Source organism: Balaenoptera musculus, chromosome 5, assembly GCF_009873245.2.
Source record: "Balaenoptera musculus isolate JJ_BM4_2016_0621 chromosome 5, mBalMus1.pri.v3, whole genome shotgun sequence".
In the NCBI taxonomy this organism is placed as follows: domain Eukaryota; kingdom Metazoa; phylum Chordata; class Mammalia; order Artiodactyla; family Balaenopteridae; genus Balaenoptera; species Balaenoptera musculus.
This window is the reverse complement of record NC_045789.1, coordinates 106,682,990-106,699,131: the sequence shown is the minus strand read 5'-3', so window position 1 is coordinate 106,699,131 and position 16,142 is coordinate 106,682,990. Positions and strand designations below refer to the sequence as shown.

Here is a 16,142-nt window from a genome sequence, read left to right as displayed (position 1 = left end):
TTAATTGATTAATTTTTTTTTGATTAATTCTTGAGATTCTTTTGAAGTGTGTGTGTGTACATTAAGTCAGAAAGTATGAAGGGTCTGAGTTGTTGACTTTTTGCAAGCTAGCAAATTATCCTGCTGTTGTTTTACATACATACTCTGACAGAAGACATGAGGCTTTCTGGATCAGAGAAATAGCAAAATGTAGCAGCCATTTTTATACATTTTATACTTCATGAATACCTCATTTCATCCAGAAACTAGAAGTCCAGCAAATTCCTACATTCACTAGACCGAGCAGCCTTGTTCTTTGAGCTTTGATGTATGCTACTAACACTTCACTATAAACCTCTAAACTCAAACCCATTCCCTTAATTCCTATATTTTTCTCATGTTATTATTCTAAAATATATTGATAAATGATTTCTGTGAAGTTAAAGCTTTTTAAAGTAAGCTTGGTCTTTTTTAAGGAAAGATATTTTAAACTGCTTTGTTAAATAATGGCACTAAATTATTCATGGTAAATTACAATTCAAAATTGAAATAATCCATTGCTTACAAAGTGGAGTAAACATCTATTTACATGTTTAAAATCTGCCTGCAGATGTTTTTGTTTTGAGAAACTCAGATTTCTGTTGAATAAATATCAATTTGTCATCAACTCCAAGTCCCCTTTAGCGTCAAAAGACCAAAAAAAATATGTATATTCATCATTATTTGCTTATAGTTCAGGGCCAGTTTGGACTAAACTGGATAAAATGACAGTGTGACACAAGTTCAGCTCAACAACTATAACAGTTAATATAACCTCAGTACCTACAAGAAATTAAAGCAATAATGCAGACAGTTGCACATTGGCACCTGAAATGGAAAATTTTATCCCATCATAGTCAAAACATCTGCTGAATAGAGTTGAAAAGAGAAGCAGTTATTTTACTTTCTATAGTATTTCAGAGAGGACTTCAGAGAACTTGTTTAGGAAGTAATTTAACTTTTATTGAGCATGGCTCTTTGTATAGATTATATATGTGTATAAATATATATTTAGAATCTTCACATATGTGTAGGATGCATACATCTAGTAATGTATAACTCACTCAGTTTGGTATTTTATAGAGGTATATTTGGTATTAGAGTTTATCCTCAAGTAGCTCTTAGACCTTGATTTTACCATATCATTAAGTGAGCTACAAGGCTTTTTAACTGAGCATGTGATGAAAGTGGCCAGCTTTATATTAATAGTATTTATCACTTGTTTTATTCTGTTATGTATCGTTTGTTTTTCCCATCGAATTTAAATTGTGTGAGGGCAAGGATTTTGTTTGTTTTGCACACCGTGGTATTCCCACTGCAGCTTTCGGCTCAGTGAATGAATAGACAGATAAATAGCTGAGCCAGAAAGCAAGCTTTTAGGATTGTAAGTTCAAATCCCATTTTAGTAGAAATTTGGTCAATATCACTTTTCTGTTTTGTATATCGTGCTTTCCATTAGATTATTTAATCAGATATTTTAGTGACTTAAAGAAAACGCTAAAAGAACACTGGCTTAAAGTCAGAAGACCTGTTTTTGAATCCCAGTCCCTCCATGTATTAGCTGTGTGATCTTGGTTTCCTCCTGTATGATGATAATGAATGAGATCAAATGAAAGACCTCTAATATTCAAAGGTTAGGTGATTCTGACTCTTAACAAGGATGTGGTAGTACTGTTTATTAGTAACAGATTATAAACTGTGATGACCATAGGTTATATAGGAAATACATCATTTTATAGAAATACATTTGGTGCAATAATTATAAAAATAAATATAAAAATTATATAAGCAAGTAGAGAAAGCCATACATTTACATACCATAATATTATTTCTTTAAAGTAAGATAAGCTGTATTTAATTAAGAATACATTCCCTACATTTTTGAACAAGAACATCTTGTTCTGGTATATACTAACATGACTTATTTTCCTGAAAAATTAAAGCAAATTTTGTCTGTATCTAGAGTGTAATATTGTGTGTGCAGTAACTGGCTTACAGAGACTCAGCTTGAATTCCTGGAGTAAAGATTTTTATATTGGAATAATTTTGTAGATCACAGAGAATTTAATGACTGCCTTTATATATATATACTATTTAGTATATATAAGAAGAGGGAGATAATTTTAAAATTTTTTTAAAATAGACTTTAAAAATAGTAGCATTCTATAAATAGTAGGATATCTCTAGAGAGTATAAAGTCTAGTGTCCTTCCAATCAATGAAATTTAATTCCTTCCTCGTCAACTATAATGTAAACTTATATGCCTAATTTAGCTTAAATTTCGTGAGGTTTCTAGATGTATTCAGTATTGAACGGTGCACTGAGTGCCTTAAGAAACCATAGTTATGACAAACAGGATTTAAATAAAATGGTTTTGCCATCTTAGAATATGAAGATTTCCTCTTTACTCACAGAACTTTAAGAGGTTTTTGCAATTGACAAAAGTCCAAGAAGTTTATGGAAAAGTGAAGAGTTTTTAACTCCATGTTTACTGATTTTTGTAAATCATCTAAATATTCATCACAAGTAGTGACAAGCATCTCTAAAAGTCCAAGTTATAGTTTAGGGAAGATATGGAATACACCAGCATTTAAAAGTATTCCATGCAATGCTGCGTTTATATGATTAACAATGTGCGTTATATCTCTTCTGCACAATTCCTCCTTCATAGAATTTTTATACTAATAAATACTAAGACCAGATATTTTTCTAAAATATAAGGAATGTTCAAATAGTGGCCTTGTGACTTTTTCACATGACTTAAGCACCCATGGTAACTTTGTATTACTGGATTTTTTATAATTTCTAAACTTTATTATGTGTATAGTTTAAGGCATCTGTATTTAAAAATAAATACTAAATAAAATGTATATATACTCCTGTTTATTTGTTTTGTGAAGAAAACTAGCCACAAAAATTTCACCTTCATTCTTGGTAAAAATACCTATTTCAGAGAATTCTATACTATATAATAACATTTAATTTTAAAGATATAAAGAAAGAATATATAATTATATTAGCATACCTTGCCTAAATTGTAATGATGTCACCAACAGTTTTATCTTTTTAAACTTCTTGAAGGCTTATATACATCGTAACTGTCTTGGGATTTTATTTCCCTTAGACCCAACAAAATAATTCCTGACCTCAAAATTACAGTTACTTGATTTTAAATAACATACTTAGAAAACAAATGTATCGTATAATGTTTAAAAAAAAAAAAAGCCTAAATGGCATATGAAATATAGGTTGTATTTTTAAAATAGCAACAATGTTGTTTTATAGTAATGGATGTTCTCCACAATAGTGGGGGGCTGCAGAAGGTGGCTTCATTTCAACTCTTGCTCAGCAACTAACTGCAGCTATGATTTTAGTGGTGTGGTTTCTTGTAAGGTCAGACAGGAAGCGTCAATCCTAGAACCACACAGGTAGACAAAACTTCTCATATACATCTAGTCACTTATATCAGCCAGAAAAGCAGATATGTGTTACTTTTTTAATTCTTCATTTTGGGGGTGGTGGGGGGAGTTTTTAGGTCACAGCTAATTTAAATTATATAAAAATTCTCCACGGGTTGCTGGGTATATTCATAGTTGGCACAAGTTAAAAGACAAAAAGTCCCTGTACATCCAGTCTTCTTTTGGTACCCAACTCAAAAAAATATTTTATGTATAAAACAACTATACCCCAATAAAAAAAAGTTTTAAAAATAAAAGAAATATGCCTCCTTCTGTAGTGAAGACAGCCACTGGACCTTTTGCTGGCTCCAATATGGGGCCTTTCCATGGGTGATATTCAAAATACTTAACAATAAGCATGGTAACGTAAATTAATATATAAATCCAATATTTACATTTTTTTCTATTTTCTAAATCAATTAAATGATGTAGCATACAACTACTCACTAAGCAAAATAAATTGTGCAAATTATTCATCAAAAAAAATTTTATGCAGAAACAACTTATAAGTAGAACTTTATAAATCCATGTTTAAATTAAGAATTTTAGAAACAATATCATAAAATATAAATTTTTTTGTCATGTAAAGCCTTATCATGAATTTCTGTGGTTGTCCATGTCATATTATGCTAAAGTCAACAGCTCTCTGAGAAGCAGCATTCTTCATTTGTTTTTTGTATTCCTCAGTAATATAGGTAACGATATATATTATAGAGATCAAATCTTTGAAAGTAATTTTAATTTTAATCTTAAAATTTAATGTATTAACACATTTTATATGGACAATGAAAATCCACCTTATTTTTGGTGCTTAAAGGAAACCACCAAGTCAAATTTAATCTTTTTTCTGTTTCAAAGAAGCATCTTTAGTTCAATAAAATGTCTTGGGACAAAATATGCCTGAAATCCTAGGGGACAGTTCTGAGCTATTCCTAAATTAAAGTTCAGTGTTCCGGGACATTGTGTTACAGCAGATGTTATCCTCAATGGCTACCTTGTCTAAGTACAAATCAGCGACTAAAAATATTTACATCTTAGCTCAGAACGTGGAACACACATTCCCCGTTCATCATCTACATAATTGAGTGATCCAAAAATATTTTCTCATCAAAGTATCATTAGTGATCACATAGGATAGTTTTTAAACAATTATACTTTCAAAAATGTTTAAGCAAAAAATAAAAATAATAAACCTAGGTACTTCCTTTTCTCTAGGGTTATCATGGAAGTTCCTATAGCCCTTGATTTTGAAAGACTTCTCAATACTTAAATATGGACCTAAGAGGAAATTGGTCCTCATCAATGTTCATTATTTTTATCACTATGTTCTTTGCTCATAGTAAATGTATACCATGTAGTGGTTAGGGGTATGGACCGCAGAACCAGACCTGGGTTTGAGTTTCAGCCCTACCACTTACTAGCAGTGTAACTTGGGCTAAATAGATTACTTCACCTCTTTAGGCAACAGTTTCCTCATAATGTTGTGAGTATCAAATAAGTTACCACATATAAAGTGTTTATAACAATGACATGTGGTATGCATTCAGTAAATGTTAAGTATCACTGTTATGTTATTCAGGTTTTTTTTTGTTTGTTTTTTTTTAAGTTCAAAACTTACATTAAAGAGAGGGTCCAGGGACTTCCCTGGTGGTCCAGTGGTTAAGACTCCACGCTTCCAATGCAGGGGCGTGGGTTTGATCCCTGGTCGGGGAGCTAAGATCCCACATGCTCTGTGGTGTGCTGTGTGGCCAAAAAAAGAAAATAGAGGGTCCATATCAGACTTCTAGTTGACTGTTAATTAAGTAATCAATTTCTATTCTTATGTCTCTTTAGTACACTCCCTGGTTCATGCATATGTGTGTATAATCTATACCATATAGTACACATATATGTGTGTAAACCGTGTAATGTATATGGTATATGTTTGTATGTATACATGTGCATGCATGTGCAAAAGAGAGAATATGAAAAACAAAAACATTTAAGGCAAAATATATAATACAGAAAAATAAAATATAGTAAATTGAAAAAACCTTGTCCTTAGATCCAACATTTCATGATGATAAAGAATACATTTACCCTTTCAGAAGATCACTTTTAAGTAGTTGATAGTTGGAGCTTTGACTGTTTGTTTTGCTATTTGTTTGTTTAGTGTTTCTTTCAACATGTATTCTTCATAATACATTTTGAAATAATCTTGTTTGGAAGTACAGTCTTAAAACCTGGTATGGTATCAGTTCATGTAGTTTGGAGGTTTCTTGATTTCTAGGCCAACATTTTGTAATGTCGGTTTTATGAGGTAGTCAATCAACAACTTGCCAGAAAATAAAAGTCAAAGGCTTATTTTCTTAAGCATAAGTCATCTTCCCAAGGTAGTTAGCTGGAACATAGCCCTTCTGCCCTTGAACTTCAGCTAACCACCACTCTCTGTTGCCACTTAGGTCACAAAATCTAAGTATATGAACTCTTTGGTATTCCTGAAGGCTGAGTTCATGGTCACTCCGTGCCTGAAAGGCATGAACTGCATAGAAAATCTAGACACAAAAGCAAATGACATTATTAGAAGCAGAGCCTAAAAATTTAGACAAACATAATAGAGACTTCCAAGCTTTTAGAAGAAATGCTGAAGTTTTCTTATTTTTTCAAAGTCACTCCCCAGCTCCTTTGTTGGATTTATTTTGCTAAAGTATGGCCCAAGATGAAAATAGAGTGAAATTTCCATTCTTATTGTTCTGTTGGGAGGAGTCTAAACTGTTCATTCTTGAAACCAATTTGGCATTTTCTATTAGATTTTTTAAATGTTAACTCTTTTTGATTCAGTAATAGCTCTAAGAGTCTCTTCTATGAAATAGAAACATTGGCACAGATTATTGCATAATAATGTTACTGCAATACCCACTTACTTATAAGGTGAAAAGTGGGAGGGAAGTTGGAATAACACTAAAGGTTCAGCAAAAATTAAATTCTACATGCTTACATTAAGGAAATTTGTAGTCATAAAAATAGTGTTTTCTGAGACTAATAACACAGGAAAATGCTTATGATAAAATGCTCAGGCTCCCCCACCAAAAGATACAGAATCAGATGTGCAATATGTGTCTAATATTGTTAGATGGTTGTCTTTGAGTAGTAGAATTAGAGGTGATTTTCATTTTTATTTGTTGACTCATTTTATAAACTTTCATAATGACAATGTATTAAATTTATAATTTTAAATTATTTGAGTGACCTAGAGAGACTAATAAAATATATTTCAGTCAAAAGAATTTTTCTTTAACCTCAAAAGAGCACTTCATAATTATTAGATGCATAAGAAGCCTCTAAATAAGTGATTAGTCCCTCCTCCACTAAAATCATAAGACTGTTAATAAAAATGTTTAGTTATGGTATAAAATTTAGCAATCAACTAACAACATTTATTCATTCATTTAATTAGAAGTTATTAAGTATCTATTAATTACCGGATATTATGTTATCAGAGAACTTATAACCCAGCTAGGAAAAACAAATGCCAATAAAAAGGGGCACATGCAAAAACAAAAAACAAAACAAAACAAAAAACACCCTATAAATGCAGGTGATATATATATCAGCTAATTGTGAGCTGTGTTTTGGAAGAAGTAACCTTTTATAGGTGACAAAGTTGATAAAGGGGTGGATATGTCTTATTCAAAGGTACAGAGATGAATACATGGAAACAGTATATGGAAAAGGCAAGCAGATTAACTTTCTCAAAATTGAAGGTCAATATAAAAAGGAAATTATGAGAAAATAAGGTGACTCCACTGAGCAGGAAAGAGACTGGGTAATGTGGAGGGGGGACTACAGTTGACCCTTGGACAACACCCAACTGAGTGGGTCCACTTATAAGCAGATTATTTTCAATAAATTATTGGAAAAATTTGGGGAGATTTGCAACTATTTGAAAAAACTCACAGACGAACCACATAGTTTAGAAATATCGAAAAAATTAAGAAAAAGTAAGGTATGCCATGAATGCATAAAATATATATAGATACTAGTCTACCCTTACTTGCATAGGCATAAGATGAGTGATATTTAACATAAAAAATAATGTGTTAGTTTTCTTACTGTTTTATAACTTTTCTTTCAAAGAATTATATTACTGTTCAGTATGCCTCTTCCTCATAATTGGAGAGACTGCGTATCAGCCTATCATCACAGGTAAGTGGTTTTTTGAAAGTAAACAATGTTTCCAATATTGTACTATGAATGTGGCTATAATACTGTATGCCATAAAAATTTGATAATGATTCAGTCATTAGTGTATAGACTAGCCTACCATGAAGCAATCATATTGATTACACTAGGCTACCACAAAGCAATCCTATTGCTGCTGCTTTGTTTTCAATGCATGAATCATTATACCTGTAAATAAATATGAATTGCTTTTTCATATTATTTTTTCATTTCTGATGTCTAGTGTTAGCAATACCTTTAACATCTACAGTGTTTTGTATCATATAATACAATATTGAAGTGGGTATTAAATGATTCATTTTGTAAACAGATGACATAAACTTATAGTATCGATAAATACAGTACAGTACTGTAAATGTATTCTTTTCCTTATGATTTTCTTAACCTTTTTTTCTAGCTTACTTTATTGTATGTATATATAATACATAAACATACAATATATATGTTAATCAAGTATTTATATTATCAGTAAGGCTTCTGGTCAACTGTAGACTATTAGTAGTTAGGTTTTGGGGGAGTCAAAATTTTTTGTAGATTTTCAGCTGCCCAGGGGGTCAGCACACCTCACCCCCGAGTTGTTCAAGGGTCAACTGTATAGGTACAGTGTAAGCTATTCTTTAGATCTTGAACTATTTAGCTTTTGATGGTATTCTGATACCACTGACTTACATATCATCTTATCAACTCTAGCATGAGCTCCACCTCAGAGAGAGGAACCACATTTCAACTTTGTTCCATTGACCACATCGTGGTATACAGTAGGAATTCAAATATATGTTGACTTGATTTGAAAGTAAGGCTGAAGGGCTTGGATATCATACAAGAACATTCAAGAGATCATCTTGTGTCATACAAGATACATACAAGACAGATTGGTGGACATGGGTTATTTTGTAATTTTAAAAAGTAAAGAGAAAACGAAAAGGGAGATGCCATAAATTCTTGAGCAATGGAGTGGTAGCAATAATGACCACCTTTTATAACTCTCATAACAGTTTACATGTCAAATGTGCTTTATCCTTAACAACCCTGTGAGCTGTGACTTAAAGAAGTAACAAGCTCATAATCATAGAGCTAGTTGGTACTGCTAGGACCATATCTTCTAACTCCAAATCCTGTGCTTGGTCCATTTCTCATAGTACTTCAGGAACCAAACTCTTGTTCTAGCAAGGATGTGCAGAGTGTATTCTTGTGAAAAGGGACTGGAATCTCTAATGTTTTGTTGTTTAGAAAGTGAAGACATTGAATATATCCACAAGAACAGAGTGGAGGATTTGGTTTGCAAAAGCTTTCAGGAATATCATGTATCATAACACAGCTTCTGAAATAATCTTAAGAGCCCACATTAGCAGTTGCTAGCCATCTTTTGCAATTTTTATACATAATGTATATACTTCATCAGTGCAGCTATAGATTTTTTAGCAGGTCAAATTACCGGCTAATATATGATTCCTACATATTTGTGGTGGTCTTTCAATTTGGCACATATACTCTCAAGGGCAATATAAAATCTTCCACCTAGATCTATTTGGTATGAAATTATGGCAAAGCTTATATTTTAAACACTCAATATAGATTCTCATAAAATTGTAAACTTAAAGTACAAAATTATAATATATACTTTCAATATTTTAGATGATCATAGTCCAAAATTAATTTAGGATGAGCATTTTTCGGTTTTTATATATGTTTGTGCTTCCACTTAACTTAAGATAGATACTCAAAATGGAAGTAGTCTGCTTTTAAAGAGACGGTAGTCGATCACGTTAGACTACAGGTTAGAAGTTTTCTATCTGTTATGGATTTAAAAGCTAAAAGTTTTCTCTTTTTTTAAAAAAAAATTTTAATTGTTCTAGGCTGTTGGACTTTCAGTGTTATTATGTTTTGGTCCAGACACATTAAAATTTTGTTAATTTAAGACATAATCATCTAATCCTTTTTTTCCCCTTGGCATTTATGAAAATATATTTTATTAGTTGCTTCTTTGCAATCTGTAAAGCTCTGGCGCATTTTATGGACAATATTTTATGACTACAACCCAGTTCTCCACAGCATTTACTTTTTTTAAATAACACTCTGTATTACTGTATTATTGACTCATACCCAATTTATTACCTACTGTTCATAACCACCAGCTCTTTCCTTGTGGTGCCATTGCCAGTTCAGCATTTCCTTGTTCTATATTTGTGCATTTAATTATTCTCCCTTAGTGAGCCACATTACCTATCTTCACTGAATTTCATTATATTGATTTCATCCCTGTTCTCCAATTAGCAACAACAAAAATCATAATATACTTTAATCTTTCTTTCCAAAACTAAAAAGCTACAAAACCAGCATTTACAGTATTATATCATATTAGCTCAGGAAGCCAAGATAGTTATATTGCATGAAAAATGCTCATTCTTCTCTCTTACCCATCAGGAGCAAGCTTTCTTGTTCTTTAGTTAACAATTATGAATTGTTATTACACAAGTAATTTTTGTAAAAAACAATTTTAAATAAAGGTAAACACAAAGAAATTTACTAATTTTTATTAATACCTTGTTTTCCTTTTATCCTTTCTTCCTTTTCTTCTTCCTCTTTTCTTTCTATCTACCTACCTACCTAAAGTGGTAATAAACATGTAATTATTGTACACATAATTTTTGCAACCTGCTTTTTCACTTCAAAATATATTTTAAAATCTTTTCATGTCAATAAATACCTCTCTAAAGCATCATTTAATGACTACTTAAATATGTTACAGCCTGCTGACTTTTGAAGCACTTTAAAAATAATGACATACTAGACATATAGCATTATCATCATAAGCAGTTGAAAAATGTAAAGAGGAGGGACCGGACAATGAATCTAGAATTAGTGCAAAACCACTTTTTAGATGTCAAAAATTATGTTCTCAGTATTATTTATGTGAAAAAAAGAAAAGAGCACTGATTCTCAGCCATTACTTCCCTCTACAACTTGGTTTTAGCCATTATTAAACTTGGTCCTCTTCGAGAAGTACCAAAGATTATCACATTAGTCCAACATCCTGCTTGCCAAACAAGGCATCTTACATACTGTGGTAGGCAGAATTCTAAGATGGACCCCAAGATTACCACCTCCTGCTGAACTTGTTCTGTATAATCCCCTTTGTGAATATGATGGGATTTCACTCCTGTGATTAGGTTACATTACATGGTAAAGGTAAAGGGATCTTACAGGGGTGCCTAATAAGGTCCCTAATAAGTTGACTTTGAGTTAGATGAACACTATCCTGAGTGGGCCTGACATAATAGGTGAGTCCTTTAAAAGAGAGTCCAGTCACCTCTGAAGGGAGAGATTTGAAATCAGAGAGATGCTCTCCTGCTGGCCTTGAGCAAGCCAACAGCCATGTCGTGAACTGCCTATAGGGACAGCCACGTGGCAAGGATCTGAGCACAGCCTCTGGGTGTTGAAAGTGGTCCTTGGTTGATAGCCAGCAAGAAAATGGAGACCTTGTTCCTACTGGAACAAGGAACTAAGTTTTGCCAGCAACCATGAGCTTGGAAGACAACCCTGATTTTCAGAAAGAGGCACAGCCAAGCAAACGTCTAGATTTCAGTTCGCTGAGATTCCAAGCAGAGCACCCAGCTAAGCTGTTGCCTGTACTTCTGACCATGGAAACGGTGAGATAATAAATTTATGTTGTTTGAAGCTACTTAGTTTGTGACAATTTGTTATGCAGCATAGAAAACTAATTCAGATCATGCCATTATTATTTGATCAGAAGAGACCTGCAATTTGGGTTGGGTTATTTCAACTCAAAGGAAAGGTATAGGGGATCCTATGTGGCCGCAGGTCCAAGCTGCATTTTCTAATCCAGCTATATTTGTAGTAATGTTTAGATTTATATCCCTGACACCAGGGTCTATTTTGAATTAGTTCGAAACTCAGAGGAGAAAGAAAACAAATAGCACTTTATGGAGAGATATCATTAATATACTTTCTGTTTTGAGCAAAAAAATTATCTCATTTTTTTTCTTCTCAGTAATGGAAACTTCTAATGGATCTTATTCTCATTATACATATTAATAGGTTTACTCAAAGACAATTACTCTGCAGTAGCAGCTAGTAGGCACTAGGTGCAGTTTTAGACTATACAGTTCATGCTGAAAGATCCTAAGTGAGGTGCTTAATCTAAAAGTCCCTGTAAAGCCAAGTAAAAACTAGAACTCAACATCAAGCCAGCTTTAGGTCATCTTCACAAATTTGGTCCTCCAGTGTCTGTCCTAGGTTATTAAGATAACTTAGAAAGTTATCTTAGTAACCTAGAAGTTATTAAAAGTCAGCCAGGACATTTAATCAAGTATATAGATTTCACTGATAAAAATTCATTTGTCAGTTGGTATTTTAACATTATATTGTCTTATAGAAACTCTGAATAAACTAAGAGAGTGAATGAGTAATAGAAAAACAGGGTTTTTGAAACTTCAAGACAGAAAAGTGGTAAGAACACATAGTAATGTATAAATGAGTTTAGAATCAGTAGTGACTGGGAGAAAGTACTTGCAAATTATATATCTGATAAAGAACTCTATGCAGAGTATATAAAGAATTCTTAAAACTGTATAATAAGAAGGGAAATGACCCAATTTTTTAAATGGGCAAATATTTGAAAAGACCTTTCACCAAAGAAGATGCAGGAATGGCCAATAAGAACATGAAAGATACTCAATAGCATTAGTCATTAGGGAAATGTAAATCAAAACTGCAATGAGACACCACTTCACTTCCATTAAGATAGCTGTGATAAAAAAGACAGACAATAAGGCAAGGATGTGGAGAAACTGCAATTCACAGTCCTCATACATTGCTGTTGGGTACATACAACGGGGCAGTCACTTTGAAAAACAGCTTAGCAGTTTTTTAAAAACTTAATCTTATCAGTAAGCAATTACACTCCTAGGAATCTACTCAAGAAAATGAAATTCACACAAAGACTTGCACACAAATGTTCATAGCAGCATTATTCATAATAGAAATTACCCCAGATGTCCATCAGTTGGTGAATGGATAAACAAAATACGCTATATTCATAGAGTAAAATACCATTAGGCAATGAAAAGCAACAAAATACATATACATACTACAACACGAATGAATCTCAAAAAACATGCTAAGTGAAGGAAGTTGGCTGTAGAACACCACATATTGTATGACTCCATTAATACAAAAAATACAAAGAAGGCAAATCTATGGAGGAAAAAAGTGATTAAAGATTTCTTGGGGCTAAAAGTGAGAAAGAGGAGGAGCTGCAAATGGGTTCAAAGGATCTTTTAGGGTGAAGGAAATGTTCTAAAGTTGGATTCAGGTAATGGTTGCAAAACCCTGTTAATATACTAAAAGTCAGTGAATTGTATACTTAAATTGCATAAATTGTATGGTATGTAAATAAGAACTTAATAAAACTATTTTTTAATGTATCAGTCATGAATTGGACAGCAATCAATGTATTGTTGAAAGAAGTTGAATAGACAAAATATTTTTGAAGAGCAGTATGGCAATGTATATCAAGACTTTATATATCCTTTGACACTCCAATATTTTCAGGAACTTGCCCTACAGATATACTCACATATAAGTGTATAAAAATAGATGAACAAGGATCTGGCCTGAAATATTGTTTGAAATTTTAAAAACCTCAAAATATTCTGAATGTCTATTATTATGGTAATAGTTACATAAATTATGATGTATCCAGATAATGAAATACTATGCAGAATTTTTAAGGAAGAAGGTAGATATTTAGGTACTGTTTTGTCTAAGATATATTGTTAACTGAAAAAAATTATGTACCACGTATATGTTCCCACTCATCTGAGTATAAATTCACTCATGTAAATACAATATCTGAAAAGATATACCTGCATATTGTCTCTGAAAAGTAGGACTGAGGAGAGAATAAAGACCTTTACTATTAATTTACGTATATATTTCTACTATTTTAACTTTCCACAAAGAACATGTATTAACCTTATTTTGTAAAAAGAAGTTAAAATTAATTAATAAAAAGCCACTAGGGGCTTCCCTGGTGGCTCAGTGGTTAAGAATCTGCCTGCCAATGCAGGGGACACGGGTTCAAGCCCTGGAAGATCCCACAGGCCCATACACCACAACTACTAAGCCTGTGCTCTAGAGCCCGTGAGCCACAACTACTGAGTCCATGTACCACAACTACTGAAGCCCACGCGCCTAGAGCCTGTGCTCCACAACAAGCCCCCGCAATAAGAAGCCTTCACACCACAACGAAGAGTAGCCCCTGCTCACCACAACTAGAGAAAGCCCACGCGCAGCAACGAAGACCCAATACAGACCAAAAAAAAAAAAAAGCCACTAAAGAAAAAAAGCAGGTTTAAAAAAGGAACCAGTTAGTTGGTCACCACTTGGAGATTAACAGTTAAATATATTGAAACTTTCTGAGGTAGCAAAAACGAACCCTATATTATAGTTAACTTACCATTTTGGGAAAGGGTTATGCCAATAGCCTTTGCACTGGTTAAGTGAGGGAAAGGTAGCTTTTAAAAGTTTCAGTATATATCAATAGTATATGTCATCATGCAAGAGATTAAAAATGACTGATTCATAGATAGTGCAATGAAGATACTGCTCTCAGAGGAACTATGGTCAATTTTCCACATGCTACTGATGGCGGTGATCTGTTCAGTATTGAGCTATTTTCCTCTCATGGGGGAAGTATAAAGAGACCATCTTCACTTCACTCTAAGTAGTAACAGCTACTATTTATTCAGTGCCTACTCTGTGCTGGGTACTTTACGTATAAAATTATCTCTAATATCTCTAATATCTAATATCCACACATCAACTCTGCAAAGTAGTTGTTGTCCTCTTTTCTTCATTTGAGGAAACAGGCTCAGAGAATTAAATTCCTTGCAAAAAGGTGCACAGAGAGGAAGTGCTAGAGAGAAGTGCTACAGAGGAAGCTGACACTTCCACCAGGTCTCACAGTAAGACAGAACATCTTTCATGATTCCAACAGCCAAGCGTCTTTACAACAGGTTCAAAATCTTACCTGTTCATCTACCTCTTGAAAACTGTCAACATCAGTACCATTTGTATCAGACTTCCCACATGTTCCACTAAGAGATGAGCTGCTAGCACTTATGCTACTTTCTGGGGTGCCTGTGACACTGTCACTGGCTGGTCGTGAAGACACAAAGAGGCTGATGTTATCAAAATCATCATCACAGAACCTGTTCTCGGCGTCCACCTTCTGCACTTTTGCTGGAGTGTAGGGTTTTAGGAAGGAGGAATACACATATCCTTTTGTAACTGGATAGGAAATAGAAAGAAGAAACATGGTTATTTATAACTCTTTCCAAACAGTTGCATTTAGAGAAGGACACAGAGGCCCCCTGGGAAAATCTCAACTAGAAGAGAGGTGGAAGTTCTTTGCTTCTTATGCAAAAAACTTACTTCCTGTGTCAACAAGCCACCTGCTGGTACTCCCCAACGGATCCTTCTGTTCCATCACAGCCACCAACTCCCCTTCCAGAAGATTGATGTCATATTCTTGTGTAGCGTTGCACTTGCGCTTAGCTTGGTAGAGTTCCTCTGTACTGTACGTGGATAGAAGTTTGCAGCGGTGAGTGTCATTCTGACGTGGCACTTCCAGCTGAGAGAAGTAAGGAGAGATTTTGTTTCAGATAGATGTATAATAAAATCCACACAGATAAATATTGGTAGATATTTCTTCTCTGGAGATTTTTAAAATGTGGAAGCCATACATTGATTAAGGATTATTTCAATGTTGAGGCATAGATCAGGTTATTATGTGAAAGTATTTAGCTGAGTTATGCAGGGAAAGATTCTCTAGTTAGCACATGAGGGCAGTGTTGTAGAGAAAAAAGAAAATTCGGCTGAGAATACGAAGGCAGAGGTTCTAATCCTTCTTCGATGTTGAACAATTTTTTAATTCTTTGCCATGCTGTAGGCAATCACTTGTGTATTAAGCACTTGATAAATAATATTTAATTAAGTAAATTGTACATGTGCATGTATTTTTCCGGGAGATAATATCAGTAAATTAGGCAGGAGTCAAGAGGCCTGGCCCCTGTCCCAGCTCTGCCACTAAGTGACTTTGAGAAAGCCACTTCATCTTGCAAACTGGGATTCCTTATTGAGAAAAATGAAATGTTCGAACTGTAATGATTTTGCTCTATAAAATTCTGTTCACTCATCCAACAGATATTTATAGAGTGCCTACCTTGTGTTAGGCACCATTTAGGCACTTGTTTTGTACACATCATGTACAAAACAGATAAAAAAATCTATGACCTTATGGAGTTCATAGTATAGAGGCTAGAAATAGACAAGAAATTCTACATATAAGTAGGTAAACTATAGGATATTAGAATGACATAAGTGATTTGGAAAATAATATATTATGATTTGATCAAGGCA

At 33.4% G+C, this 16,142-nt stretch overlaps 2 protein-coding genes across 2 annotated transcripts in view; one reads left to right on the top strand and one right to left on the bottom strand.

The window, feature by feature from the left end:
• INTS12 (integrator complex subunit 12) overlaps positions 1-7,663 on the top strand; it is a 33,648-nt gene extending 25,985 nt beyond the window's left edge. Inside the window, exon 8 of the mRNA XM_036853367.1 lies at positions 7,593-7,663. The gene's annotated coding sequence lies outside the window, so the exon portion shown is untranslated. The remainder of the gene's footprint in view (positions 1-7,592) is intronic.
• Positions 5,825-16,142, bottom strand: part of ARHGEF38 (Rho guanine nucleotide exchange factor 38) — a 155,583-nt gene continuing 145,265 nt past the window's right edge. Inside the window, exons 12-14 of the mRNA XM_036853361.1 lie at positions 15,156-15,354; positions 14,752-15,011; positions 5,825-6,010 (exon numbers count right to left, since the gene is read on the bottom strand). Coding sequence (XP_036709256.1) covers positions 5,825-6,010; positions 14,752-15,011; positions 15,156-15,354 — 645 coding nt within the window. The remainder of the gene's footprint in view (positions 6,011-14,751; positions 15,012-15,155; positions 15,355-16,142) is intronic.